The following is a 24,672-nucleotide window of genomic DNA, read 5'->3' as shown; positions in this document are numbered from 1 at the left end:
GAGTAATTTCTCCAACACTGTGTTAAAGCTCCCGGATTCTTCCTCCGCTTTATAATCTAGTGCTAATCTCACATACTGCACTTTAAAATCTTGTCTTATAGTTTTCTTGCCCACGGATATTTTGCATCCTCTGTGTCTCTAATCTTGGGATATCTAGGATATGGTTCTATTATTTTAATGTTTTTTTTCTGATAATTGTAATGTCTATCTTATATCAGTTCAAAATTGGTTTTGATAGTGTGACCATTCTCTCCTACTTTGGATCTTGTTCTCTGCAACTGTATATGTTTGATACTTATTCAGTCCTTTTTGGATGCCAGACTGGTGAATTTTAGCCTGTTGAGTCATGGATATTTTTCTGTATTTCTATACAGGTCCTGGAGCTTCGTTCTGGGACGAGGTTAAATCACTTGGAAACTGGTTCAGATCTTTGTATGATTTGCTTGGCAGGTTCCAAACAGTTTCCAGCCTAGTGCCTCCAGGCTGATTATCACCCTCCGTGAAGCAATTTCCCACAAACATTCTTCCCAGTGTCGTATGCTTGCGTTTTGCCCATAGCTGATGTGACCAAGCCTTCCCCCAACTCTGTGTGAACTCGTCATTGTTATTGCTACTTTTTCTTTATGATCCCCCAAATACTACTATTCTAAACAAACAAAAAGGGTAGCGAAGCCGGGCGGTGGTGGCGCACGCCTTTAATCCCAGCACTCGGGAGGCAGAGGCAGGCGGATCTCTGTGAGTTCAAGACCAGCCTGGTCTACAGAGCTAGTTCCAGGACAGGCTCCAAAACCACAGAGAAACCCTGTCTCGAAAAAACAAACAAACAAACAAAAAAGTGTAGCGATAAAATAACACCCAATGGCATTCTGCTGTGCTCATAGGTCAGTGTCTTGTCCAGCTATGACAGAGAATCTTAAGCAGTCACAATGCAAACTTAGTTTCCCGTAAGGGAATCTCACTGGGTAAACAAACTATTCTTAAGGATTCCTTGTATATATATTTTGGCATCAGGTATAATGTTTTTATGAGATTCCAATGCATAGAAACAAGTGGGTCTCTTTTCTTTCCACTTGTTTTGCTCAATCCTGATGTGTTAGTTTTTCTTTTATCCATATTATATTATTATCATCCCCTAGAAGCCTGTTTGTTTTCTAATGAGAGACAGAAAAGGTGTGGATCTGAATGGGAGGGAAGGAAAGGTGAGGAGGGACTGGGCGGAGCAGAGTAAGGAGGAATCAAAATCAGGATATACTGCATAGAAAAAAAATCTATTTTCAGTAAAAGAGAAGTATTTGAAGGCATCTCTAAATCTGATCCTGAGAGTCCTCTGCGACCATCTGTAACTGGGAGTTTGAAGGCTACCGTGCTTTCCACACCACTGCCTTTTCTTCAGTATATCTGGAGGTTTGGGCAGCTTTTGTATTGAAGGTGAAACAAAGAAAAGATTGTATTTGTGCTTCTTCCACACTGGGATGAGCACCATGACAGAGCCATGAGACGTACGCCCTGCAGATCCTGGAATATCAGTTTAATTCAGTGGTATTTTTGAATATTCTATAGCAAAACAACGGGGTGGATGGACAGAGAATGGGTTGTTAAGCTGTAAGAGCAAACTACTAAGGTCTCTGAAAAACACCCATGTATGGTTTACCCCTTCCATAGTTCTTTTGTCTGAGAGTGTGAAGCAAGTGGATGAAGTTGGGTCGCTGTCATAGTGACATCATCTGTGATATGTTAATGCTCCAGCCGGCAGGCAACTTTCATGGATAAACGTGTACAATGCTTTTACTATAGTTTATCCCATCTCTGCGCTCCTGGTCTTTATAACCTGTGGAGAGAGAGTGTGTGCTCCCAACTGTGGAGCCAAACTCTGGGTTCAACTCCCAGCACAACCACTTAGGGTTTTAACATCGGAGGAACTTGACTGAGTCTCTTCCAGTTTGAATCTCCTCATGTAGAAAAGACATGCGACCTTATTAGGTCCTTTGTAGTAAAAGGAGCAGCGGGCTGTGTCCTGCCGACTGGCTTACACCCAGGCTGGTAGGTTGCTTGTCATCCCGGCCACCCAGCGAGCTCATGCCCGAAATAATCACAAGGAAATCTGTATTAATTAAATTGCTGCCTGGCCCGTTAGCTCTAGCCTCTTATTGGCTAACTCTCACATCTTGATTCAACCCATTTCTAATAATCTGTATGTCACCACGAGGCTGTGGCTTACCAGGAAAGATTTAGCATGTCTGACCTGGCAGCTGGCTCCATTGCAGCTCTCTCTGCCTCTGCCTTTTTCCTCCCAGAATTCAGTTCTGTCTCCCCGTCTAAGTTTTGCCCTATCAAAAGGCCAAGGCAGCTTCTTTATTTAACCAATGAAAGCAACACATAGGAAGAAGGACCTCCCACACCAGTCCTTATTAGCATAGGACCGTGTGAGATATCTGTAATGAGGGGTTGGAGACATGATTCAGCAGTTAAGAGCACACCATGCTCTTCTAAACGACCTGGGTTCAAGTCCCAGCATACACATAGCAACTCAGTCATCTGTAACTCCAGCCCCAGGTGATCTGATACCCTCCTCTAGCTTCTATGGGCATTGCATGCAAGTTGTACACAGAAATGTATGCTGGCAAAACACCCATACGCATAAAATAAAAATTAAGGTAAAAAAAATTCTTATAAGAATATGAGTCTTAAGGTTTCTATTGTGGTGGCGAAACACTATGACCAAAAAGCAAGGTGGAGACTTGACTTGGCTTCCACTTCAACATTGCTGTTTATCACTGAAGGAAGTCAGGGTGGGAGCTCAAACAGGGTGCGCTGTTTGCTGGCTTGCTCCCCATGGCTTGCTCAGTCTGCTTTCTTATAGAACTCAGGACCATCAGCTCAGGGATGACATCACCCACCTTGGGCTGGGCCCTCCCCCATTGATCACTAAATGAGAAAATGCCTTACAGCTGGATCTCACAGAGGCATTTCCTCAGCTGAGGCTCCTTCCTCGGATGGCTCTAGTTTGTGTCAAGTTGACGCACAAAACCAGCCTGTGCAATCTGTAAAGTCCTTAAGACAAGGTCAGCTTGTGTGGACTTGGTTGCCTATTTACTCTGCCTGGCACCTCATTTCCCGAGCAGAAGAGGGAAGTTTAGCTTCTCTTTCTGCTTCCTCCTGACTCCTCACAGCTGTCTCTGTCTGCCTGCCTTCCGGTGGCTTAACAAACATTTCCTGAGTGCCACCTGTGTACAGGACACTAATTTAGGCTGATTCTATTTGAAATGTAAAAGTCCTGACCTTCTATTCTTCCCATATAATGAAATGAATCAATACTTAAGCAGTCTGCTGCAAGAGATAAGCTAAGAGAGAGGAAGGCAGAAAAGCAAGGTATTCCGTTAGTCTGTTCTCTCTCCCTCCTGATCTCATCTGCCTACTGAAGAAAATATAATAAGAAATGATTAGTGGGGCTACTGGAGGATATAGCTTTCTTTTTTTTTAAGTTGAGAAAGTTTAATAATGGTTGTTATATATGATTATCTGGCTGTCATCAGCTCTGACCAGTAGGGGGCAGTAATGTCCCGCTATAGAAACATTCACTGTTCATGGCCCCTTGAAAGAGTGCACAGAGGAGTGGAGTGAGACATATTTCTTGTTTATTTATTTGCCTTAAATTAATTTAGGGGGCATGATGCAGGGGTGTGGGGCAGGTATGGGGGGCTGGGACGTGAACAGTATTGTGGTGCATGATGTGAACTTTCCAGAGTCAATAAAGAATTAGGTAATAATAATAACAATAATAACAATAGAGTATACAGAAGAACTTACTTTTAACTTGATTACTGTAGGATCTTCAGATTCTTAAACTGTGCTGTTCTGTGCATGGAAGAAGAAGAAAAGAGACTACTGGTATTGTCCTGTTAAAACTGGGAACTGCGGTAAGTTTCTAACGAGGCTGGTGTTACCAATGAAGGTCTTCCACCTTGCCTCAGATTCATTAAGAAACTAAAGGAGAAGCTAAAAAATTGTCATGTTTGTTTGTTCATTTGTTTGGGGAGCAGAGAAAGGGTAACATTCTCTTAAGGAAGGTGGTGAACACCAGCTGGACCATCTGACTTCTACTTAACTCTGCTGCCTAAGAAGTTTGCAGAACGTAGTCTAAAGGTGGGTGGGGCTAGTCGGGAAACAACTTTTTCAGGACTGTGGATGAGATAGGGGAGTGTCCAGCGTGACGGAGAAGGACTAATCCGAGAACATCACCCTGTTCTCCAAGCTCTTGCTTTCGGCTCCCACCAGTGTCCAGCAGAGGGAATGCATCGCTCAAGCAAAGCCCAGCTCAGATCTTTGTCTAGAAGCTGTTTGTCTTGTCCAGTGTGCCAGTACTCTGGAGAAAGCAGGGTCTGTACAGCAAGCTCCAGATCGCCCTGTCTTGAAAACAGAAAAGAAAGGAAGCAAGGGAGGGAGAAAAGGAGGGAGGGAGGGAGGGAGGAGGGAAGGAAGGGGAAAGAAAAACAATTTATGTGTTGTACGTTTCCAGGAAACTACTATTTCTCCTTTCTTGTGATATTTGTTTTATGTAGAGTTCACTTTGACTTTCTGTACAGTGTATATATTATATCTAGTCCTTGTAGTACGTGTTACTGTATTTATGTGTGTATTTTAAGCTTTCTTTTACATTTCTTTTTTCATAAAAGAAAGATCTGGTACAGAGAAAATATTTGATTTCCTGGTTTTTTTTATTTTTTGTTTCTTATTAATCATAAGTATCATTTTTATTGTTTAAAAATACCTAATCAATTAAAAAACCCCAGTCATGTAGTTGAAGCCAGAACTGTTCAATATCTCACAAATGACAACTGTTAGATCCAGAACACCCCCCCCCACACACACACACACACAAATAGCTGAGGTACCTATTTAACATATCAAAGTGGTCACTGTCTGCCAGTTTCTCTCCACACCTGTTAAGGAGACATCCCGGCTGGCTGGCATACCCGTCCCCTACCCTAAACTCTCCTGTCCTGGGAATTGTGCCAGGATTCAACCACAAGCCGCTCTTCCCTATGTAATCCAGCCATTTTGGCTATACCTGTGTCTTGGTCTCCTGGTCCCTCTCTTCGCTCCTCTCTCGCCCCCTCCCTGTCCCACCACCTCCTCTCATGGCCAGTTCAGTCTGGACTCTTGCAGATACCTCTGCCTATGCTCCACCTCATATCTACAGTAAACCTATCATACCTAGAAACAGTTTTCTTTCTTTCTTTCTTTCTTTCTTTCTTTCTTTCTTTCTTTCTTTCTTTCTTTCTTCCTTCCTTCCTTCCTTCCTTCCTTCCTCTCTCTCTCTCTCTCTCTCTCTCTCTCTCTCTCGCTCTCTCTCTCGCTCTCTCTCTCGCTCTCTCCCTCTCTCTCCCTTCCTCCCCCTCTCGTCTTCATTCAACAGCAGTGTCCCTGCTTCCCCACTTACCTTTCTGGCCAGGGGTCGGGGTAGGGATGGCAGAGAACAACCTTGCCCCTGATTGTTCTTTGCTTGCTTCCCAAGTCTTTGGCACCTGACAGTCTTCTCTGGTCACGTGCCTCAAGCCTTTGCCAGCAAGTACTGCAAACTCCTTTTAAGAGGGGGCATCCCCTTCCTTCCCATTTCCTGTAGACAGGGAAACGTCATGGCAGAGCCATAACCCAGAAGGACTTTGTGTTTCTGATAAGCTGAACATGGCTGGATGAGACCTATTTGAGCTGTTGGGGTAAAGGTTAAGGTTAGGATTCAAACAGCCTGATTTTTTTTTCTTGTGTATAAAATAAAAAATATACTGTAGGGTTTTTCACTTAACATTACTGCATGTGCCCACATACGTATGAGAACATGGCCTTTAGTGGGGGTACTATTCTATTAGGTGGCCCAGTCTTCTATTTCGCCCCCATATGTTACTTTCATTTTGTTAGATGCGTAGCCAGGGAGGTCTTCCCGAGGTGGATTCCTGGCTCCGTTCCTGCTGATAGTCCCTTAGCATCTACGGCTAGCCAACAGACTGAATTGTGTACTTCACTGGCTCGCCTTGTGTGTTGTCTGCTCAGCCTTAAAAGTGAGCATCAGAGATGGTTCCGTGGTTAAGAGCACTGGTTGCTCTTCCAGGGGCCCATGGTTCAGTTGCCAGCACCCACATGGCTATGCACAAGCATCCGATCCCCATTTCAGTGCTAAACTCACCTTCATTCTAGTGTTATGATTCACACTCTTGTCTCTCTCTCAGACACACACACACACAGACATGTGTAAACGAACATGTTTGCTCTTTTTATTATAAATGTATATTTATATAAATGTACAAATATGCCTTTGGACTCTTGTTAGCATGTCTTTAGGTTAACTTTCTATAAATTTCTATGATTGCTGAATTGCAAGATATCCCTGTCTGAAGGTTTAATGCTTACTCTAATCTTACATTGTAGTTTGAAAATACATAACAAAAGCTGGGTGGGGTGGCAGCAGATCTCTGAGTTTGAGGCCTGATTGATCTACATAGAGAACTCCAGGCCAGCTCGGGCTACAAAGTGAGACCCTGACTGAAAAATAAAATCATAAGGGGTCTGGAGTTTGGAATGAGGCAACTCCCAGGGGAGGGAGCTCATGCCAGGAGCTGGGGTGAAGCCCCCAGTCAAACAATATACACATAAATAAATTTCTTTTAATGAATAACAAAATTCACCATCCTAACTGTTGTATACAATTTGGGTTATTAGTATGTTCACCTTGTTATACAATAGCTGTCTAGAGTGTTTTCATCTTATAAAACTGTAGCTCCATCCCCATTGAACTCACAATTCTCCCCCTACCCCAGTCTGTCCTCCTGCAGCTAATACCTCTGTCTCTAGAAATGGGAACACTTTCAGATACCTCATCTAAATGCACTCATGTAATATGGTCTCATTGTTACTGGCTCACTTCAATAGCATCGTGTCTTTGAATTTCAGCCATGTCACAAATAACACGTGATAGAATTCCCTTCTCTATGTGACTGGATAATTTTGCTTTGTATCATTTTGCCACTTTCCCCGAAATTCTATTTGTGAATGGACACATGTGTTGCTTCAATTTGCTGCTTTTGCTGCTAATGCTGCCATGCTCGTATGCAAACATCTCCTCAGGACCTTGCACTGAACTCATCAGGATAGATACCCACGAGTGGGACTGAGGCATCAGTCATGTGGTAATTTTATTTTTAACCTAGCTCAGTGGTAAGATAATTGCCTAGCAAGTGCAAGGCTTGGGTTTTATCTTCAGCTCAAAACAAAACAAAACAAAGAAAAAGCACCATCTTTACCTGTTGTATAGAGGTTACTTGTTTGTTTCCCGGTTGCCTGATAGCTGAGACCTGAAATAATCACACAGAAACTATATTATTTAAATCACGGCTTGGTCCATTCGTTCTATATTCTTCTTGGCTAACTCTTATATCTTAATTTAATTCATTTCTAGTAATCTGTGTATCGCCACAAGGCTGTGGCTTACCTGGTAAAGCTTCAGTGTGGGGCTCCATGGCTTCTCTCTGACTCTGCCTCCTTTCTCCCAGGATTCGGTTTTCTTTTCCCCACCTAGCTCTGCTCTTCCCTATCCACAGACCTAAGATAGTTTCTTTATTCACCAATGGTATTCACAGCATACAGAGGGGGATCTCATATCACCTTCCTGTGTAGAGAGAGATCTCTGAAAGGAACCCCTGGGCTGCAGAGCTAGCACCAGTGATCTGCATTGTCTGCTGTGTGACCCCCCTCTTTGGTGGCCCAGACAGAGAGGTGGCCTCTCTGAGGATACTGAAGCACGGCTGGGCAGTTTCTGGGACTGCCACACCTCATCTCCAAACATTCCACTTGCTTGCTGCCTTCTTTGCCTCTTTGTTCTCGTTTGATTCTTTGTCCTTTGTTCTCTGTCCAAGAGAACCACCAAGTGATCATATGCGCAGTGGGATCAGTGATGAAGACGAGAGTTCACTGCAGAAGCATCTTGTGCTCATTGGTTTTAGTTATCTGGGATGAGGAGCAACAATTGGGAACATGTCTCCATCAGATTACCTAGAGGCAAATCTGTGGGACATTTTCTTCATTAATGCTTCATGTGGGAGGGCTCAACTCACTGTGGATGGGGTCACCCCTAGGCACATGGTCTTGTGTCATAAAAGAAAGCAGGCTGAGCAACCTATGTCAAGCAAGTCAACAAACAGCACCCCTCCATGACCTCCGCATCAGCTCCTGCCTCCAGGTTCCTGTCCTGAGCTGCTGCCCTGACTTCCCTTCATAACAGACGAGGACTGGAAGCTGGCATAGATCCTTTCCACCCCAAGTTACTTTTGGTCATGTTTTATCGCTGCAATAGAAACCTAACTAGGACATTGCCCTACCCTGTTTCTGGGTCAGGTTACATAAACATGGCTTATCTAAGAAGACATCATCATGCTTGCTGATCAACTCATGTCCTAAGTGATTCTCTTACTTGCGAGATAACTGCCGGAGACTGAGTTGAAGTGAACAGACTCTAGGGCAATATATTGATAAGATCAACTCTTTGCCAGGCAAGTCAATAAATACTCCCATCTTCCTTCTATGGATACTAGCACTTTCCTGTTGGGCCTCCTTATTCCGTTTAATGCTTGCCTTCTGCGAATCAGCCAGTCTCCGGTATAAAGAAGCTAGCCTTGCCTTCTGCGAATCAGCCGGTCTCCGGTATAAAGAAGCTAGCCTTGCCTTCTCTAGAAACTGTCCTTTGCAAAGCGATTGCCTCAGACTTTATCCTTGCTTAAATTCTGACTTTTGCCACTATTTTTAGATTTTGTAATTAAGTAGTGTTTGGAGGAAGAAAGGGGTTCCTTTCTGAAATTTTGTGTGTTGCGTTGAAATTTCTTACAGATACACTCTAATGGGAAACAGACCTTCATGTCACAGACAAAGCGATTGTGCTCTACTCTGGAAAACAGCTTCCCCTTTAAGACATACGTCTTTATGTATGCATGCTCCTGAAATGAAAATAATAAAAGGAGAGTTCCCCTCTTTTGTCACGTGACCAAATAATTTCTCAGACAAACATTTGTTCTAATTATTCCTGTCTATGACAATAATAAGAGATCCACAGCACCCACCGAGAAATTTCCTTCAGCAGTGGTATTCTTGGTTTCCACCTTAAACCCAATAACACCCACCACTGAAGTAGCAGGTGGATATCTGTGAGTTCAAGGCCACCCTCATCTACTTAGTGAGTTCCGGGATAGCCAGAGGTACATAGTGAGACTCTATCTCAAAGACAAAAACAAAATAAAAATTGCAACTTGATTTCCTCAAGAGATGTAAAAGATGAAAGATGATTTTTCAGTCAGCTGTGCCAAAGATATTTAACATAAAATCTCTAACCTTGTGTATTCATAGTCCAGTTACTAGATCATTTCAGAAAACTTCCTGGCACCTCAAGAGTCATATGTCATGGATTTCATCTGAGTTTCTCTTTCTTTCCAGACACTGAGACTTTGACAAACAAAGCTTTGGGGAAATATTATTTTTTAAGGTATATTGCTTTTGTTTCTGCGGCATTTGTTTAACTCTGTGAAGCTGTGATTCTTTGCCTGTCTGAAACACCTGCTGGCCTAGTAAAGAGCTGAACGACCAATAGCAAAGCAGGAGCAAGGATAGGCGGGGCTGGCAGGCAGAGAGAGGAAGGGGGGAGCAAGAGAACGAGGAGAAGAGGCTATTAGGGCACAGCCACCCAGCTACACAGCAAGCCATGGAGAAAGGAGTAAAGAAAGGTATACAAAATAGAGAAAGATAAAACCCAGAGGGAAAAGGTAGTTGGGATAACTTAAGTTAAGAAAAGCTGGCAAGAAACAAGCCAAGCTAAGACTGGACATTCCTAACTAATAAACCTCCATGTGTGATTATTTGGGAGCTGGGTGGTGGGCCCCCCAAAAAGCCAAAAGAGTAAAAATCACACAACACAAAGCTTACGCTGTGAAGCAGCTAAGCTTCTCCCAAGTTGTACAATGGACACAAAAGAAGAACACTAGCCTCGGAGTTCCCCATCTGCCAACGCTATCCTCTTGCTGATGCAAAAACACAGCTCTCACTTCAAAGAGAGCAAGACCTAGTTTGTTCTGTAGCCAAATACAAATGACCAAGACCCAGGAACATAGATTCAGCTTGCCCCAAATACCATGATCCAACAGAGTAGCATTTTCACCACGTTATTATAGCAACAAAGCAAAGAAAGTCCTCAATGCATTAGTGCAGTGATTCTTGACCTTCCTAATGCTGGGACTCTTTAACACAGTTCCTTGTGTTGCGGTGAACCCCGTCCATAAAATTCCCTTCGTTGCAACTTCATAACTGTTATTTTGTTTTAATATGAGTATATGTGTTTTCTGATGGTCTTAGGTGATCCCTAAGAAAGGGTCGTCCCCTGTCCCGTCCCCCAGCCCCTTTCCACCACGGGGTGGGGATCCAGCGGAGAACCACTATATTCATGCAAACAGATGAGTGGATTTCTGCAAAACAGGGAAGTTTCTGTATGGACCTCAGATACTATCTGACAGTGGTCACCTCTGGGTTGTTTAAAGTTATAAATGTGGTGACACATTCCAAAAAAGATTTTACTTGATAGTCACAAGGATGTTAGGTCAAACACAGATGGTAACGAATGGCTATTACAAGGGCAAAAGATAACCACGATAATTTGATTCTGGACCGGCAACATTCCAGTTCCTCACCACCGAGAAGTTCCAACCCGTCAGTGTTAGAGACAGTCACAACTTCCTTCCTTGTCCTCTAACTTCAATCCACACAAGCTGACTTTGCTCATCACAACAAAAACCCGAAATTCTTTTTCACGTCCTGCTTATTTCGCAATAGAGCAAAGCCTTGGGTAAAAAAAGTAGTCAAACCTGGATCTCTGAAAGAGCACACCGATCTAATGGATTGGTTTCTTATTTGAGGCTTAGTTACCTAAATAATGTATCAGGCATCCTTCTAGGCGGTGGAAACACACCAAGAAATTAGGGGGAAAAACAAAAATAAACACATTAAAAAATAAAAAGCAAAATAAAACACATAAAAGGGAAGTCCAACTTGAAACTGTCGGCAAGGAAAAACACGGGGAGGGGGTGGATCTTGTCTCATAACAGATAAGGAAAATAAGGGGCTATTCTAAAGGCGCATTATACAACTCCGCAGAGTGATAGCCACTTAGGTCCTCAGGGAAAGGTAGGAGCAAGATGTTGATTTGTGTTATCACAAGTCGGGGAGTTCCAAGGAGGCAGAAGTGAGGGACAAGGCAAATACATTCAAAATGAAGTGCATATTTATAGCAGAAGAGAAGGGAACACGGACATACACAGAGAGACCCCAAGCAGCATCCCTAACTCTGTCCAGGTTACAAGCCAGGGAAAAGGAAGCAGGATGCGCCTGCGCAGTTGAGCGGCCACCTGCGTGGACGCCGGGGGCGGGGTCCGCGCTTCCCAGCTGGAGCTGGTCCAGGCTCCGCTCTCGGCCCCGCCCCTCCAGCGGCTCTCCTCTGGATTGGTCCGGGCGGGGGCGGGGTCCGGAGCCCGGAAGTGCGGCTGACGTGTCGGGGCCGCGCTCGGAATTGTGGGCGATTCGGCTAATGGCGTCGGCGAGTCTGGGCACCCGGGGCAGGCATCGCTGAAGCTTCTAGCCACTTCGGCTGGGTGACGCCCGCCGTGGCCGGGCCCCGCGGCAGCGGGAGGACCTGCCCGCCTGGTGGGCTCCCGAGCCGGCGCCGGCGGAGCCTCGCGGGGCGGTACGGCTGCGGGTAGCGCTCGGCGAGCAGCCGTCGGCGGTGCGGGGCGGCGGAGGAGGGGCTCGGGCACGCCTCGGGGGCGAGCCCAGGCCCGGCCGTGCGTCCGCCCGCGGAGCCCTGGGCTGGGCTGCGGGAGGCTGAGGGGCTGACAGTGCCAGCCTGCTGTGCCGATCGCTCCCCGATCGGCTAGGACCTGGGGGGACCATGTCCGGCACCAACAGCCCAGAGGCTGTGAAGAAGCTCCTGGAGAATATGCAGAGCGACCTGCGGGCCTTGTCACTAGAATGCAAGAAGAAATTCCCACCTGTCAAGGAGGTATGCTTCAGACGACGCCAGGGGCAAACGCAGCGAGCACTCCCCGGTCCTATCCTTTTCTCGATTTCCCAGCCCAGTGCCTAATTTTCATTCCTCCAGCAGGTTTAAGTCGGTGATTGTACCACAAATGGTGTTTATAGTTTCCTTTGAGAGTGCTAAGGAGATGCCATTCCATCCTTTCTCCTGTCATGTTTATTTCGGTGTGAAGTTCCTGGAGTAAACCGATTTGGTGAATTGAGTCATGTGTATTGCTCCTAAATAGTAAATTCCACCACTATAGCGGTAATCTGTACTCCACATGTAGATAATGTATGTATATCACTCCCTGGGAAACATTTCCTTCTTGGCTTAATTCTCAGTCTCATTGTCTTAATAAACCAGAGCACCCAATTTACCACAAATGGTCAAGGCCTCCCATAACCATCTTAAAGCTATTTTAGTGGGAAGCTTTGGCTTGGATTAAAAACAAATGCACCTGAATATAACTTCATGGGTCTTTGAGTTTGTTTGTTTTTGCAGCTGTAGAATGGGGATAAAATGTGGTTTTATAAGATTATGGAAGGCCAGGTGTGGTGGCCAAACTTTTATTCCCAGCGCTCAGAGGCAAGTGGATCTCTGAGTTAGAGAGGACGCCAGCATAGCCAGGGCTCCGTAAAGAGATCTTGTCTGGGAAAACCAAAATGGTAATGATGATGATGATAATGGAAACTCCTCAAAGGAAGAGTATCAGTAAAGAAGCTCAACTTAATCTATGCTGATGAAAAATTCCAAATACTGAATTGAGAATTTTAATTCAATCACTATTTAATCCAGTCATTCCTGACCTTTTTTTTTTCCCTCAAGTTTTCATTCGTGTTAAATTATTTTAAAAACCGTGTCTTTCCCCATTTGTGATATAATGGAGTTCAGGGGGAAAGCTGGCTCAGCAGTTAGGAGCACTGGTTGCTCTTCTAGAGATCACTGGTCCATTCCCAGCACAGACATGGTGGCTCACAACCATCTGTAATTCCAGTTTCAAGGGTCCAACTCCCTCTTCTGGCCTCCGAAGACACACATGATGCACAAACACCATATAGGCAAATCACTCGTATACATAAAACAGAAATGAGTACGTTTTGTAAAAATTGAAAATAAGAAATGTAGTTCAAAGATACTGCAAAAGTAGTTATTTAATTTTTACTCCTAGTGAGTGTTGCTTAGTATCCCTGCCATGTAACATTCTGTTTGCTATTAAAAATTACCAAATGAGTTTGTATTTTTCCACTTAAAACTGTATTTATCCTTATTGTAAAAAGTTTTATAATTAGAACTTGACTCTGGTAAAGTTTATAATTTAGCCTTCTAAGGAATCTTTAAGTTTTCTGTGGGTGCCTCGCAGAACCTGTCTTCAACAAATTTCAGTTTCTTTTAGTGACCCAGAGTAGAGACCAGGTGGATCCCTTCGAGGGAGACACTAGTTTTAGTTCAGATAACCACTAATTTGTTTTGGTATTTATCTTCTTTGTTGTTTCTATATCATCTGTCTGTTGAAAGTTATAACCAGTAATTTTAAAGAATTAGGGTGTCTTCCCAGATTTTATGGGTCTCACCTGTAATTTTAGCACCCAGGACGATGAGGTAGGAGGATGGGCATGGGTTTGAAGCCAGCCTGGGGGCTATGGAGTGAGGTCCTGTTGCAACATCCCCTACACACACACACACACACACACACACACACGAGAGAGAGAGAGAGAGAGAGAGAGAGAGAGAGAGAGAGAGAGAGAGAAATCGAGAGGTTCTTTTTATTGTAAAAAACTTTCTTGTTTTAAAAACATCAAATTCTACTATAATTTCAGCAATATTAAGAACCGTGACTTGCAGGATGTTGATGGTGCACACCTTTAATCCCAGCACTCAGGAGGCGGAGGCAGGCAGATCGCTGTGAATTCAAGACCATCCTGGTCTACAGAGCAAGTTCCAGGACAGACTCTAAAGCTACATAGAGAAACCCTGTCTCCAGGAAAAAAAAAAAACAAAGAAAACAAACAACAACAACAACAAACAAAACAAAAAAAGAACTGTGACTCCTCTGTGCTGTAGGCCCTGAGTTAACCTGAGAATTTAACTGCTACCTCCTGTGGTATTTTTATTGGGAAAGCACCAAGTTCCAACAGGTAACTTAGAAAGTTCTAGAACACACTACATTCCTAATCCTGGTGCTTTCATTGAGATGCATTAGTTTTTACTTAATCACTGGCCAGATAGCTCCTTAGTAATTGCTCCTAGCCGTTGCAGCAATGTCAAAAATCATTCTTGTCATTCTATCTCTAATAGATGATCTTGTGTATGGTTCATGTTCCATAAAGATTTGCTGAAACAAAGATTCTTATTTGGGTCTGGACAGATGGCTCAGTGTTTAAGAGCACTGCTGCCCCTCCCAGAGGACCCCGTTTGATTCCCAGCACCCTGCGTTGACTCCAAACTCCCTGTAACTCCAATTCAAGGGGATCAGATGCCTTCTTTTGGCCTTCACTGGCACCAGACACACAAGGTGCACCTAAAGGCAGACTCAGTGGTCAGGTCTGGGGATAAACACCTTTACTTCGGATCCACCTTTCAGACTTCTTCTGTCTTTTTAATGGCGCCGAACTGATAAAGCATAATTACAAGTCGTCTTTCCGGGCTGTGTGCTTCCACGCTCTCTGTTATTCACTGGCACCTTGGCGAAGGTTTTTGTCTAAATCAGAGGTTCCCTGTGGCACAGTTTCCCAGCGCAGTTTTTGTTTTGTGTCAGTAGGTGGCTGCTAAAGACCTGGTTGGGACAGGCTGCCTTTATTGCCACAGGAGGGGTTTCTGTTTGTTCTTTTCTGTGGGATCTGAGGCTAAGGTTCTTGGCTCTCTGGGTGAATTTAGACTTCATTTTCACCATCTCACAGTGGAGAATGGAGGCTGGATAATGTAGCCATGCTTACTTGTGAATTCTTCTGGTTTTAGTATTTTTAGTGCATTGTTATTTCCCCTTGGCAGCGGGTGTGCTTTCTCTCATAAGTATAATATATGTTTTATATATTGAAATACATAAGAGTAGAGACAAATAAAGTATTGCATTGCATTGATTACTCTGTGGCACTGTTCTTTGATGACATAGAAATAAAAGACATCGTCTGTGACTTAAAATCACCTTGAGTTCTTTTTCTCGCTCTCCTGTGAGATAGCTTATTTTTAAGTAAGTACAAAGTAGATTGTGCTAATAGCAATTTATTAGTCTCTTAAGTGCAGAACATGGCAAAAAAATACCAAACAAAAATAGAAACTACCTTTGTTTTCATGAAGGTAACTCCATTAAATAAAATATAACCTTTACAACAGTGTAGGAACCTTTGCATCTTTTAACATACCACTTCAAATATTTTATAGCTCAGCACACCTAGATTCTAGCCTTTGAAAGGCTGAGGCAGGAGGATCTCAAGTTCCACACCAGCCTGAGCTACATAACAAGATTCTGTCTCAGAAGAAAAAGGAGTCAGGTGGAGTGTGAGCACAGCACTTGGGAGGCAGAGGCAGGCAGGGCTGAGTTTGAGGCCAGCCTGATGTACCTAGTTACAGGCTGGCCTGGGCCATACATCAAGATACTCTCTCAAAGAAAAAAACAGAATAAAATCAGTCAATACTTCATTTTATACGTGAGGAGGTTCAGAGGTGCTCACCTGTCCATGTCGTTACTGCTGCTGACTGTTCTTTCCCCTAGAGACTGTCTCGTTTAGATTTTTGTAGTCCACTGTTTGTGCATCTCCTCTCTCAGGAGTCCTGTTTAGGTGGGAGTGTGTCCTGGTTCATCTTCCAACCTTTCTTCATACTCTTCCTGTATACTGCTTCCTCCCCTTGCTTTTGGCTTTAACTGTCTCATGCACTCTGTATTTCCATCAGCCTGTGTAATGCCTTGTATCTTCCACATGGTGCAGCTAGAAGTTGTCATTGAACTATGCTCCACTAAAAACAGCCCCGCTCCCTGTTCCTTTGCCTCTTTCTTGGTAGTGTATCACTGTTGCTCCTCCTACTCCTGTCTGGCTGTCTTTTCCCACTTGCTGCTTTCTGTAGTTTCTGGCTTTTTCCCCCTTCTCTTCTTATGTACTATCCTACACCAGGTTTTAACATTATGTCTGACTTTTGATGTATATCATTGACATAAGTAAGTTAAATCAGCACACGTAGCACTCAGAAACTCTTGTTAGCTACCATGTGAATATTAACATTTCATACCCGCTTAGCCTTCCTAACTTTCCTCTCTGGCTTCCTCATCCTTACCCACTTTATTAGGCCGTCAGTGATCATGTGTTACTCCTCAGAGCTGCCCTTGCTTCCACCTTTCATGCTGACGTTTCTGAGGTCACTGTTACTATTGTGGAATTGGCTCCCCCCACCCCATTAGAATTCTGTCTTGAGTTAATCCCACTCCAGATACTTCCTGAAAAGTTTCTGCACCCCAATAAGCCAATAATCTAAATCAGAGCAAATCAAACTGAATTAGAAAAATCCCAGGTTTAATGGATTCAAGTGCTCCTGGATGGCTTTCCAGTCCTCCAGAGAGAAGACAGGAAGGAAGACTGGAAAACCATGCACTTGTTTTTCTGTGGGGCAGTTTAAATACTCTGTGGGAGTGGTCATGAGCACCTGTGGGGAGGGGTCATCGGTTGGCGGGCTTTCTCAGGGGTGGAGTCTGGACTGGGGCAACTCCCAGAGGAGGGGACTTGAATGGAGGGTCCATCCAAACACTTCCTAACTCATTTACCATGTAAGTGAACTAAATTCACAGGTAATTTTCTGATTTTATTCCTTGTTTACTCATTCATTGATGAAATAATTTTTAAGCACGTAACTGTGTGTCGAATGGGAGCTGGCTGTTAGGTGAAAGCTCCTGCCCAGGCTCGCGGGCTTATTCGTCTAGTGTGCTTTCCTTTGCTTCCCCTCCCTTTGTTTTTAACTTAAGCTTACGGCATAAGTTATTTCCTATAACTCTTAAATGTTATCTTCTGTTATAGTTTTAGTTTTTCCCCTCTTTTATAAATAAATCGTAAAGGATTTCCATTTCATCTTATCTTTCTTTATAGCCAGTGTAGCATAAAACTGTAGACTGAGGATGTGCTAACTAGATCCTTTATTGAAGTTTAAATTTTTAGGAAAAGATTGGGAAAGAGAAAAGATATTTTTAGCGTCTACATGCACGCTGCATTCCAGTCTTGTATTTTACATGTTAAAGGAGGCTTATTTCTTAAAAACTGGACTTGGAATAACTGTCATAAGTGGTTTTTGAAGCCACAGTTGTAGAAGAGTTGAATGTTATGAAAGAGTATTTTTTTGGTTTCGGTGTGGTAATTCTTTTATAAGCACATTGCCAGTTGGGAGATATTCTATATCTTTTGAGCACTCCCAAGTGTATATTTGACTTTGGGTCATTTACCTGACATGAAAGTGCTCAGGGCATCCCCATCCTTTCTCTGTGTCTCATAAATACACTGTAGTATCTAAGTTGACAGATGTTAAACCTTACCTTTTTTTCTTAGCTTTCATTTCAGTGTTGTGGTCTATGAATGATTAATTTGGAATTTTGAAATTTTTGTTCTAATTTTAGATTATTTTTCTCATGAGTTGCAAAAGATACATTTGTTAAAAGCAGAGGCATGAGTTTTTGAATTTTCATGATAGGAAGCAACATTTAAAGCCACTTGCTTACTTTTGGTGTTTTAAACAGACTCATGTATCCCAGACTGGCCTTGAGCTTACTGTGTAGGCCAAGCTGCTCTTGAATTCCTGACCCTCTTTTTTCTATCCCCCTCTGATGGGATTATAGACTTGTGCCATCATGCCTGACTTACAAACCTTAAAGAAATTAATCTTTTGTAGTTGTAGTGATTGGCATGTTCATCCTTCCGTAATGGACATTGTTGTCCTTCCTTCATTGGTAGTCTACAATCTTCACACAGTACCTTCCAGATTTAGATGAACTAATTAATTCCTAGCTACTGAGTGCTTTGGTTTGCTTAATCTGGTTTGAATAATCTCCACTTTGGGGCTGGAGAAATGGCTCCGTGGTTAAGAGCACTTGTTGGTCTTGCAGAGAACTCAGGTTTGGTTCCCAGCACCCACATGGTAGTTCACTACCAACTGTAATTCCAGTCCCAGGGTTTCCAGCACCCTCTTCTGACTACTGTAGGTATTAAGCCTTCACATGGTGCACATAGATAGATGCAGCAAAGCGCTCACACACACTTAAAGGGAAATTCCATCCCTCTCTCTGCTTCTCAACTCACACAATGCTAATGCATCCTTCTGGTTAAAGGTGGGGGGCTTCTCAACTCACACAGTGCTAATGCATCCTCCTAGTTAAAGGGGGGGGGGCTTCTTCATCAAAATCTGTTGAAAGAGACTCTCTTCTTTCCAGATAGTGTCATAGGAAGTCTGAGGTATTAAATAGCTGCAGTTATTTTTATTGCTAAGTTGGAGACAGCTTGAGGATGAGCCTGTCATATATCAGACCAGACCCAAGATGAGAATGACAGAGAAATGAACTAGATCTAGTAGCCTCGTGAATCTGTGGGTCATAGTTCTTAGGATTCTTCTTGTAGTGAGGCAGTAAATTCTTTCCTCTTTCCCACCTTGTAAGTGATTTTGAATTTTTACACTATGTTAGCTTTTCATTTAAGAACCCTTATTATGTAGCTACGTATTTAAAAGGGGGTGTGGTAAGCATTACTAATATACTAGACCAAAGCAACAGATACAGTTTGAATTTGAATTTTTACACTATGTTAGCTTTTCATTTAGAAACCTTTATTATGTAGCTACGTATTTAAAAGGGGGTGTGGTAAGCGTTACTAATATAAGGGCTTATACTAGACCAAAGCAACAGATAGAGTAACATGAATGGGTAAGGCATTCCCAGTTGTAGCCCCTGGAACTGGAGTTACATATGATTTTGTTGAACCCAGGTCCTTTGCAAGAATAGCATTGCTCTCATCTCTCCAGTACTATTTTGCTGTTTTGTTTTATTTTGAGCTAGTGTCTCACTTACAGCCTAACCTGGTTCAGAACAGGCATTCATTCTCCCTCAGTTTTCCAGTTTCGTGTAGGATTAGCCACCACCCCCAGCTAGAGATCCTCTGTCACACCTCTAGGCCTGTGTGAGGAGATGGAGACCTGTCTCTGGAACCTCATTTTTTACAAGAATCTCTAGATTAGGAAGCCTATGCTAGGGTTAGTGTGGCATGAAGTAAGACTACCATAGTTGGGGTCAGGGCACCTTGTTATATGTGTTTTGCAATCAACATTTTTAGTAAAAATTTTTAGCAACACATGTTGTCAATGAGGATAATAATTCCAAGTGCTTTGTCAGGTAATAATTTAGTTGTAAAAAATGGGGAATGATGAAGTAAGTCTAATATTAATATCTAAAACAACAAATAGGGTTTTTTTTGATGATTTCTTGAATTTAGGGATGACTTTTTTTCCTTTTCCCTTTTCGTGTGTGTGTGTGTGTGTGTGTGTGTGTGTGTGTGTGTGATGTTCACGTATGCTCATGATCTGAATTTTGATTATAGCACCCCATTGGGTGTCTCACAAGCACTTGTAACTCCAGCTCCGAGTTATTTCCTTTGGCCTCTATGGTTTCCCAGAAACACACACATATAAATAAAATAAATCTTTAAAATATAGGAGGGGAAAAAAAGAGGATTGACCCCTATTCAAGACAGTACTTGATTTGGGGGCTTTGCAGTTTGAGGTAGAGAGAGGGGAGGTTTGTGCAAAGAGGGGAAGAAGAATCTTGTTCTTCTCATTGGTTTTTGTTTGTTTTATTGTCTGAATGTAGAAGTCAGTGCTCAGGTGTTCCAGGTTTGCCTAAGGAAGAGGGGCATCAGGTGAAGTGCCGTTTGCATGTCAGTAATCCAGGTGATCGAATTTTGTTAGGTTTTATGCATGTCCCAGTACTAGACTTCTAGTGTTTTAAGAATAAAGATGACAGTGACTATTCATGCTTTTAATTTTGTGTTTATTTTCCCACCATAATTTATGTTTATAGTAAGTTTTATTTTCTAACTATTTTTGTTCCTACAGGCTGCTGAATCTGGAATAATAAAAGTAAAAACAATAGCTGCAAGAAACACCGAAATTTTGGCAGGTAATTTTTTTGCATATAAATTCAATAATTAGTGTAAAGTTTACTAATAGTTAAAGTAGATCCTTAAAAGAAAGCTGTCGGGGTTTTGTAATATCATCTTCCTGTGCCCTAATATGTTCTTGATGATACAGGACATGTGACTGTCCCTAAATTGTGAACTGGTTATATTTCCCAGAGGTGAACACTATGGCACATACCTTTAATCCAACACTGGGAGGCAGAAGCAGGCCAGTGTGAGTTCAAGACCAACCTGGTCTACAGAGTGAGTTCCAGGACAGCCATGACTGCACAGAGAAACCCTGTTTAAAAAGCCTAAAAAATAAATAAATAAAAATTTAAATAAATAAAAATTCCTCACAATGAAGGCCTAAAAGCTACCAGTTCTGTAGAGTGAAGAATTTTCTTTTTTTCCTTTTTCGTTTTTTTATTTTAAAGATTTATTGAATTATTATGTATACAGTGTTCTGACTGCCTGTATTCTTGCAGGCCAGAACAGCTCATTACAAGTGGTTGTGAGCTACCCATGTGGTTGCTGGGAATTGAACTCAGGACCTCTGGAAGAGCAGCCACTGCTCTTAACTGCTGAGCCCTCTCTCCAGGCCCTGTGACAAATTTTCTTCCTCCTCTTTGCTTTCTCCCCACCTTTACTACTCAGCTGATACACTTTACCCTATATCAAGCGTTCACTTACTGTTTTTGCACTGTATTGATTGACAAGTTGGTTCTTAACACTTTTTCAGAATGTTTTATGGTGTGTTTGAGGCAGTTTATGAAGTAATGGTGTGTACATAAGTGGTGACATCATTCTGAGTCCTGGGACCAAGGCCATCATCATGAGGCAGAAGAAGAAGAGCACAAGGGTTGGCCTGTTCTTTATTGGACTTGTGTTTCAGGAGGGATTTCGAGCTTCTCTGTGACATGGCCTCCCTTCTCCCATCTGCTCTTTCCTCCTCTCTAGTCCCTTCTGTCTTTGCCACAGTCATGCGCATGGATGAGGTGGGGACTGAGTGTCTCATCGGACAGTGTCATTGTCTAACCTGGTGTCTCCACAGAGTAGGATTCAGAGGTTAAGGTGCCTGCTGAATCCGGGGTGTTTGCAGGGTTTCCACGCTGGCTCCCCACCCCTCCAGTGCTTCCTATCCCACCACTGCTTACTTCCTGAGGCCTACTGCCTTTCAGTCTCTCGGTGCCTTTCCTCTCAGCAAGCACATGAGAAGACAGTCTTGGCTACACAGTTTAAATATTATACTCTGTAACATAAACTTGAATTTAAAACATTAAGAATTCCTAATTTGGAGATGTCAGCCCATTACAAAAAAATAAAGACCTTGGGCAAGAGTAGATCTCCTTTAGACTTCTCAGCTTGACTTGTCATTACTGTTAGTTTTCCTAAGTTGTATCTTTCTCCCATAGTTTCTCCCTTGTTATTTAATAGTTTGTCTAGAGCACCAAATAGTTTTATGACACTCACAGTAGTGTGTGTGTGTGTGTGTGTGTGTGTGTGTAGAGGGGCTAGAAATGTGGAAGGTAAATGCAAATGTGTGTGTTTGGGGCTAGAAGAATAGGCAAGCAGGTTTTGAGGGGTGCATGTTGGGTGGGCTGAGGAAGTGCATGCTTAAAGTGCATGACCTGGAGACTTCCTCCAGTGGAACCAGAGTATCACTGTGAAATATTTACCTTTGCTAATATCATTGCTTATGTTACAGTAACAAATCCCTGGTTAGCCTCCAACAATAGTTTTCATTGGTCTTATAGCTGATAAAAGAACTTCAGAGAATCACTATGTACTCAGGTGTTCTATACAGAGCGAAATATCTAATTAGTTAAGCTTAAGGAGGAATAAGAAATTTTAGAGTCATTGAGATAGCTACGTGGGTTAAGGTTGTTTCTCCACACCTGAGGAATTTGGTTCAATTCATGGGACCCACATGGTGAAAGGAAAACCAATTATTGCAAGTTATATTTTTACTTCTATATGTGTGCTATGACATGGGTACACACACACACAATTATAAATAAATAAATGCAATACAATTTTTAAAGAATAAATTTTAATATGTAGTTGGATTATTGATTTCATTGTAACACATGTAGCCATATTTCATGTCACAAATCTTTATACTTTAATCTCCATGTTCTCTAGGGCCGTCTATTTAAGGAGATATATTGGCATTTAAACTTCACCTTAGCATTTTTAAACCATATATTATTTATTGTAGCAGTTGATACATACATACATACATATATATATATATATATATATATATATAGACAGCTATCTTGTTATTTTGAAATCAAAGGCTCTTATATTGGTCAGTATATAGTTTCTAAGTTATCTAGTTCAGAATACAGCCAATATTGAGAAATTTTTTATTTTATTTCCATGGGAAGTTTTTATTTCTTTATAAACCTTGAGATTATGGGATACTAATTTTGCCCTGCAACAAATGCCAGAGATCCCAAATGACTGAGGACATGTCAGTGAGCCAGGATGCTGACTTGTTGTCTGTCTCTTTACGTTAGAGACCATGAAGAGTGTGGTGCAGCTAGAATTTGGATCACCAAGCCCACACTTAAGGATGCTCAGCACCGTTTGTAGTCAGTGTCCTTCCTTAGCTCCAGGGGAAGACAACTGACCTTTCAGGGTCAGTCTTGGCCCCACCTCCCCGCTCATTTCTTAACATCCTCTTTAACGTTTACTTGTCTTTGTTTTCACTGCTGTCTTGAGTGGAAATGCTCTGCCAGGTAACGTCAGCACCGCTCAGATCCGTAGGTCTCTATGTCAGCACCGCTCAGATCCGTAGATCTCTATGTCAGCACCGCTCAGATCCGTAGATCTCTCTCTCCTCCTCCTCAGAGCTGGGAACGCGAGATCACAAGGCTCTTCAGTTATGAAGCCAAATGCCTTAATCTTACACCTGACTGCTGTATGATACAAGTTATTTATTATTGTAGATTACAAGCTACTAGAAATCGAGAAGGCATGTGTAACCTAAAAATTATATAGTCTGTTTTTAGTGTGTATTTTTAGCAGGAATATCTAAGAAGTGTTAATATCTTTAAAAGTTATATATTTAACTCTTAACCCAAACCCTAATGGCCATATCTATCGTGGCTGCTTTCAACTGCTGTCAGTGTACATGGAGAAACATCATCATTATCTGTGATTCATGTTCTGTTCGCATAGTATTTCCTTATCTTTTCCTGTCTACATAGCCTTAAGAACCAGTCTCTAAGTAGCAATGAGTAAATACACTTCAGAATTTTTTTCTGACATAGAAAGTAATTTACCTGTTTGTTTTTAGTATAGTTTTATCAATATATGTATTTGTGATATCTTAAAAGGTTTTTATTTCTTATTTTATGTGTATGAATGTCTTACCTGCATGTATGTCTATGTGCCATGTGTATACCTGATGCCCAGGAAGACCAGAAGTGGGCATTGGATCCCCTGGAACTGGAGTTACAGGCACCTGTGAGCCATCATGTGGGGAACTGAACTAGAGTCTTAACTGTTGGCTATCTCATCAGCCTATACTTGTGGAATAGCTATAGACTAGAGCTATAGAGAAATTCTGTCTCAAAAAAAAATCTAAGAAATGACAGCATGCACTGAGCTTTGTTGGAGGATGAGCAAATTGGGAAAGCAGGTGATCTTGGATAGCCAGAAGGGACCCTGTGAAGTCCCTTCTTCCTCAGCTTAGGACCAGCTCCTCCTGTTTCACCTCTCAGGCAGCTCTCTCTGCAGATACCTCAGAGATAGCAATCCATTCATGCTTATCCGTGCTTCTTGCAACAGCCTCATTGTTCTCAACCATGGGAAACTGTTCCTTAGCAGATTTGGTTAATTGGAACAACCTTTAAGATGGGAACATGGATCTAATCTACATGGGAAGTAGAAAAAGACAAGCTCTCCTGAGTAAATTGGGAGCATGGGGACCATGGGAGAGGGCTGAAGGGGAGGGGAGCATAGTCTTGATGGAAGCAAGTGTAGAAGAGTCACAGGGAAAGGAAAGATGGCTTTTGAACCTCACCTGTAGTCTCTGCTTACTGGTATCATTCATCCATTGACTCCTCCAAATGTTTTCTTTGCCAGAAACTTTCCCTTCTCAGATGATGTACTTTCTAAAAGTAAAGCCAACACCTGGTTCTTTCTTAGACTGTTATTATTTAACACATTGCCTGGGAATACTAAGTCTTCCCTTAATGTAGGTGTCAAGTTGTATCATGTAATGTAAGTGGGTCTCTTAAAATTGCCTCTAGTGTGGTAGATTTGTGTTTGGTTGGTTGGTTTTGGTTTTTTGATACAGGGTTTCTCTGTGTATGAAATTCTCAAAGACTTAAAGTGAAAGAATATCAAACTAAAATTCATTTGGTAGGATACATACATATTATAAAAATACTGTTATATAATGGGTAAGTGTCAAAAATACTAAGT

General features: G+C 42.4%; 1 protein-coding gene across 2 annotated transcripts in view; it reads left to right on the top strand.

Moving 5' to 3' along the window:
* The first annotated feature begins 11,832 nt into the window (after positions 1-11,832).
* Mon2 (MON2 regulator of endosome-to-Golgi trafficking) overlaps positions 11,833-24,672 on the top strand; it is a 75,692-nt gene continuing 62,852 nt past the window's right edge. For both annotated transcript variants that reach the window (XM_075954932.1, XM_075954931.1), the window contains exons 1-2: positions 11,833-12,082; positions 20,171-20,234. In XM_075954932.1, the coding sequence (XP_075811047.1) occupies positions 11,972-12,082; positions 20,171-20,234 (175 nt within the window). In that variant the 5' untranslated portion in view covers positions 11,833-11,971. The remainder of the gene's footprint in view (positions 12,083-20,170; positions 20,235-24,672) is intronic.

This window comes from Microtus pennsylvanicus, chromosome 20 (assembly GCF_037038515.1).
Source record: "Microtus pennsylvanicus isolate mMicPen1 chromosome 20, mMicPen1.hap1, whole genome shotgun sequence".
NCBI classification, from domain to species: domain Eukaryota; kingdom Metazoa; phylum Chordata; class Mammalia; order Rodentia; family Cricetidae; genus Microtus; species Microtus pennsylvanicus.
Note: the sequence above shows the minus strand (reverse complement) of the source record. Positions and strands in the feature narration are given on the sequence as shown.